General features: G+C 37.6%; 1 protein-coding gene across 1 annotated transcript; it reads right to left on the reverse strand.

The window, feature by feature from the left end:
* Positions 1 to 1875: 1875 nt before the first annotated feature.
* On the reverse strand, positions 1876 to 3303 carry LOC113516368 (ecdysone oxidase-like). The gene has a single exon (XM_026900785.2). It carries the CDS (start codon positions 3301 to 3303, stop codon positions 1876 to 1878), a length of 1428 nt encoding a protein of 475 aa, XP_026756586.2.
* Between the last annotated feature and the right edge of the window lie 3317 nt (positions 3304 to 6620).

Here is a 6620-nt window from a genome sequence, read left to right on the forward strand (position 1 = left end):
ATTCATAATGAGGCCAATGTAATCTATTATGAAGTAAAAGGTGCAGTTAACAACAATAAAAAAGATGCTCAAACACTGTCACACTGAAATAAAAATATTAATACATATTTTTAATCGGTATAAATTAATGAAAATATGTTTCACCTCTTTACGGATTTTATATTGATAAAAAGGTCAAGACAATTTATAGTCAATATTTCTCCATAATAGGACAAGCGCCATCTATTGTCAATTATCATATAGATATATGGGTATAAAACAGCAATGCCATTTTACTTGTAAGTGTATTTCAAATATTTTTTACCGAAAATTTAATCTGAGTATATCGTTTACTATCGATACAGAATCCAAGATGTTTATTATTGTTGTTTCTATGTATGGTTGGAGTAACACGCAAACAGCCGTGAAAGAATTTTAAAAGGCAAGAATTTTAGTTTGTTATTAGTAATATATTGCATAAGGGTGTGAAATGAACTAGAATACACTTCATCACGCTATTATTTATAGGAGCATAGTAATGGGGCAATATTTTTTATACTTTATACGTATTATGTTATGAAATATTGTAAAGAGGAATTTTTATACGTTTGCTTGTTTGTTCGTAAAAATAAAAACAAAAACTGCAAACCTGCTAAAGATAAAAACAAAAAGATCTCTTCGAAAATTACAATAACGTAATTTAAAGTTCCACCTATCCGTGTGAAGCTGGATTGTTAATTCGTGATGGTGAGACCAGTGTCAAACACTGCTAAATAGAAATTGCAAATAAAAATGAAAAGTTGATACTTATGTAGGTATCAACTTTTAACAACCATTACGCGTTGTTAGCTATAAATATATATATATACTTATATGATAAATCAGTTATGTACTTTGTACATAACTGATTTATCATTTTTATGTCAGCAATTCAAATCTTATTAATATTATACAGTAGTACATGAGTACTTATCGCGTACACACACAAATTCACAAAATAAATAAAAGTTATAACTTAGCACACAGGATATGTTACATACTAATTCACATTGGTAAAGCCGCGGGATAGAGATAGTAAAAGATATTTGTTGAAGATGTGTCAATGTGAAAGAGACGCATAGATAATGATTGTGTTTTGCGTAACAAATACGTTATTGGTAAAGCCGCGGGATAGAGATAGTAAAAGATATTTGTTGAAGATGTGTATTGAGTGAAAGAGATACATAGATGATGATTGTGTTTTGCGTAACAAATACGTTATTAGTTGAACGTCTTCATGTTTATGTAGGTGTTAAGTATTTCACCTTGACAATGGGGAATAGAACATAGTGTAGAGAGTTAATATTAAAAATTACAATTATTTCCTTCTTTATTTAAGGTTTCCGGCCGGTTTTTTACCTTGCCTTTCATAATTTCGAAAAAAAAAATAAGAATCTGGGAACAATGCCAACAAATGAAAACAATTTAGTCAGCTTTATTAGATTATAAAAGGCAGAAGAAAGTCCATAGTCCAAAGTCCATTTACCAGAGAGAGATTTTGTACAAAAGTCGTTTGCTTGGGTACCTCTGTCCCATTCGTGTTTCAACCGTGAAGCAGTTATGCTTGCATGGCTGTGTTTTGGTTTGAAGGGTGGGATATGGCGTGAATTTACAGGGTACAGAGGAATAACACCTGAGTCCTCAGGAATGGCAACGAATGCTGGGTATCATGGGCGAAACACTATACTCTGTTATATCCATGGTACTGCTCATGTGTATAGGTGACGGTTACCACTTTCCATCAGGTGGGCCGTTAGCTTGTTTGCCATTATAAGCTGTATAAAAAAAAAATAGAAACAATAAAAGTCCATTTCATAAACATTTCTTTTTCTTTTTTAACAAGTTAATTAACTGGTATTAATTAATGTTGTCCTTTAGAAGGAAGTCTGCGAGCCTCTCGCCAAGCGCGATGACGACGGCGGCGGTGTTGCCGCGCGGCAGCCGCGGCAGCGCGCCCGCGTCGGCCACGCGCAGGCGCGCCACCCCGCGCACGCGCAGCCGTGTGTCTAGTACGCGGCCCAGCGCGCTCGTGCCCATGGAATGGAACGTAGAGTAAGTCAGGTGGCGCGCGTAGCAGCGCCAGTACGCTGTCGAATCTCGCGAGTTGGAGGGACAGCTCTCCAGCTCCAGCCGCACTAGCGATGCGCCCGCAGCCTTGAACGCCGGCGTTTCCGTCAACTGCTCAGTAATCCGAATACTGCGCAGCATCTCCTCCATATCGCGGTCATCAGACAAATAATTAAGAAAAATGGCAGGCGGTTGAAGCGGGTCCACGTTTGCCAACCGCACCGTACCGCTAGACTTTGGTTGCAAAACTACTGCCCATACCGTTATAATGGCATATTTTTTATTAATTTCTCTTAATTGATTAACAACAGAGTCATCTAATCCCATGCGAATTTTGAGTTCGGGTCCCCCGATCGTAATAAAATCTTTATCTGCATACAGATGAATGTATTGTGTCGTCGGCAACTCACACTCGGAACTGTTTCCGATGAGCTGTCGTTTATCAAAATCATAGCACAAAGTGTTCACGAAACTAACCACATCAGTAACGCCGATAGATCCACCTCGAGTTAATAACATACTCGCTAGCGAGCTATTTTTTTCAATCCCTTTCAATAAATTTAACTTGTCCTCCACTTTAATAAAAACTGACACCAACGCGTGATCTGTCATATTATTGCCTACTGGCAGATCTACGCGAACTGGTATACCCATTTCATTTAAATGATCAGCAGGACCGATGCCCGACAACATAAGTAGTTGTGGAGTGACGAGAGCCCCCGCGCTCAATATAACCTCCCGCGACGCATAGAGTCGTAATGTAGCATTAGAAGGTCCATGAACGACCGTAATGCCACGAGCTACATTGTCATCGTCTATGATAACTCCTGTGCACCTGGTGTACTTGGCCACTTTCAGTTTCCTCTTCACATCATCTCTTCCGAGATATCCTCGTGCAGTACTCATACGTTCATTTCTATACGTATACCCAATGATTTGAGAAACTCCAATTTGAGATACCCCGTTGACATCAGGATTACGAGGGAAATTAAGCGCTTCATACCCATTAATGAGTTTCGAATGCCATGGATTGTTAGACTGTTCGAAGAATTCTATTTTCATAGTACCGGTGGTATTATGAAATAGTATGGAAGATGCGGGAAGAAGATCTAAATCTTGCAAGCCTTCGTAACGCAAAAAATAAGGTTCCATGTGTTTCCAGGACCAGCCCGTGATATTCAGCTCGTCAAAGTCGCGTCGGTTACCGCGGACGTACATCATGGAATTCGTGCTGGTGGAGCCCCCGAGACATTTACCGCGGCTGGCCTGGCAAGCTCTATTCAGTAATGACAAACACGACACGTTGTTAGAAATTGTTTCGTACTGATAGTCCATGGCTGATCCATATAGCGACAAATATGCAGCTGGTACCTGCAATAAGCAGTTAACTATTAGCTTCTGTTTGCGAATGATACATGTGTACATACGTATTTAATTTTATACACCGTGTTCAGATTAAGATTATATTAGATAGATTTTATCTTTTATTCAGAGGTATATGAATACCTAACCATATAACGATATGAAGTATTAATTTTAGGATTTTATAAAAATGGTACAAACTAACTCTTATGGTGTGACTTCGTCTGTCCGTCTCTTAGTCAAAGCGCTTTCTCTCAGCAAGTACATTTTATGATTTAAATAATAATTTGAAAAAGTTTTTAACAAATTTGGATTTTGAGATATTTTTTACGTCATGGAGCGACGTCATTTGAACGCAGATGAAATGCAAAGAGCTGTAGAGATATTGCAAGCGGGAAGATGTCAATTTCAGGTTTCTCGGTATTTTGGTGTCAACAGAAGCGTTATTTGTCGTCTTCATCAGCGTTACACTAACATGGGAGATCCTGCTGAGCAGCACCCAGATCGAGGAAGGTGTACAACCACACGGCAAGATCGATACATACAACTGACTGCAAGACGCCAGCCGATGTTAACTGCCCGAGAGATAGGTTTAAGGCTACAAAATTCAAGTGGTGTTGTTATTAGCTGTCAAACTGTGCGAAAACGATTGCATGAGTATGGCTTACGAGCATGACGGCCAATTAGGTGCTCACCGATACGTCACGGGAATCGCGCTCGTTGAAATGAATGGTGTAGGGAACACATTACATGGACCCGGGAACAATGGGATAAACTTTTATTTTGTGATAAGTTTCGATTTGGGTTCAAGCCTGATACTAGAAGGGTAAGAGTGTACCGTCGTCCTGAAAATACTGAAAGACTGAGGTGCGTTCAGGAAGTGCATCCATACAACGGTTCAACAGTTATGGTATGGGCGGGTATTATGAAGAACAGACGAACTGAGCTCGTTTTAGTAAATGGTAACATAAACGCTGTAAATTACGTTGAGGATGTTCTAGGGCTTTATGTTCGTCCATTCGCAGAAACATGCATAATAATGTGCGTTCCCATACAGCTTCGGGAGTACTTGGCAAGGAAAACATCTTGGTATTGCCTTGGCCTGCACAATCGCCAGACCTCAACCCCATCGAGCATGCATGGGACATGCTCCAGAGACGTGTCTTAAAGGACTTGCATGGAGTGACAACAACCCAACAACTGATGGACTTACTAAAATTTCATTGGGAGCAATTGCCGCAGGATAATATTTAGCAGTCTCATCAATTCTATGAATAATCGATGCCAGCAAGTTCTCCATAACAGAGGAGGCCACACTTTGTATTAATTTATGCAAATTTTTTACAACCTTACAATTTTAGTTTAAGTTTAGTTGATAAGGTGCCTTACTTTTTACTACTTACATACAGTACTTACTCGTAATTATTGTTAATTAAGATTATTAAAAAAAAATAAAAAAAAAACAATTGTTATTTAATATCAAAAAAGCATTATAAATAATATAAATAAGAAAATACTAAGGATGCGAAAACACATTGTAAAATTTAAATTTGTATGTGTTGCTTAGACTTTTTCGATGTGTATATACCATACCCAGGATATGGGGTCCGGGTCTCCGCCCGCCTCCACGAGCAGCACGCTGGCGCCGGCGATCGCGAGCCGGGCGGCGACCGGCGCGCCCGCCGCGCCCGCACCCACCACTATGTACTCGAACTCCTCGCCATCTGTACCGCCAAAACAGAGACCCCATCATGAAATATTTTCCAAAATTTCAAGGCCGAAATAAATACAAATTTGATGCTAAAATTACATAATACATATATGTTATAAAATATTAAAAATTTTAAGTTCTCGTTCTTTTGGCCTATTGCGGTAGGAACTATGCTGAACGAAATGTTACACTTCATTTACTAGGCCGATTTCAGTACGAATAAAAATTTAATTTAAATATTTAAAATATGACTGTATGCAAGACCGTCTATGATAGGCCTAATGCTGGTGTAGGTACCTAGTTCTCATATATTACCTGAAAGTGTCACTCCAGGAGGCAGCGAGTGGTTCGACGAGAGAGCTACCGCAGTGTGGGTGGAACCAAGAACTAACAGCAGCAGTAACACCAACCTAGCGGTATTAAACAAAAAATATTTCTGTACATTTATAATAACTAACTCTTTATTTTGTCGTTGAGTATAGTGTATTCGTACTACACATTAACAAAGCTATTATCATAATAATTAAATTGTTTTTAAATTATTCAAGTTCGCAATCATCATTATCCCGACTTGCTATGTTTAGTCTGAATTCCTATTAATATTATAAATAAGTCATTTTAGCAAAAGGATCAGATTCAATAAATGACTTAACTATTTCAGTTCGTATCTAAATGGAATGATACCGTATAGTTACGTTTTTTTACTTCAAATACGCCACGAATGATGCCCAGTTTATGTCATTTATCTGACATGATTTCTGATTGTCCACAATTCGTAGTTTAGTTCATTTAACATTCACAAACATTTCGAGCGATATATCGGTTTCAGATGCAAATTGCGTCAAAAAATTGGGTATCATTTAATTGATAGGATAGTTTTTATTACAATTACAAAAATGGACTCGCGGTGACAGGGGGTAAAACAAATTAATTAATTATTATATATTTATTTCATATTTAGAAATAAAATAAAGATATATATGTAGAATAAATATATAAGATCCATAGAAAATATTTATGTATTATCAGTCGCTATGTTATTTTATTTATTTATTTTTTTATTATGAAATCCACAGCTCTTAAAATCTATAATATTGTAGTGTTATTTTTAATATTTATAGCTAATAGCTGATTTTAGTTAATGTTAATAAACAATATAAAGCATTAGCTGACGTCACGCAACGTTGTGTGTGCGCAGGTGCCACACGAGTGCATACTTGACAACGTACTATGCAAACAAAACAATTACAATTGGTTTGCTGAATCTTAAATTTCTGACCAAAAGGCCAGGTCTCGATTCTTTCGACATATTCTTGAAATAGAGATAGTGAATGGAATCCTTTTTGTAGTATAAAAACTCGAATTTCGAAGTTATCTCAAATCACGTATTCGAATCGATATTTCGATTTGTGCTGAGAATTCGTGATTCGAGTCAATCGAAACAATTTCGAGTCGAAGAGTA

The sequence above is a fragment of the Galleria mellonella genome, unplaced genomic scaffold, assembly GCF_026898425.1.
Source record: "Galleria mellonella isolate WM207_F2 unplaced genomic scaffold, CSIRO_AGI_GalMel_v1 utg36, whole genome shotgun sequence".
NCBI lineage: Eukaryota > Metazoa > Arthropoda > Insecta > Lepidoptera > Pyralidae > Galleria > Galleria mellonella.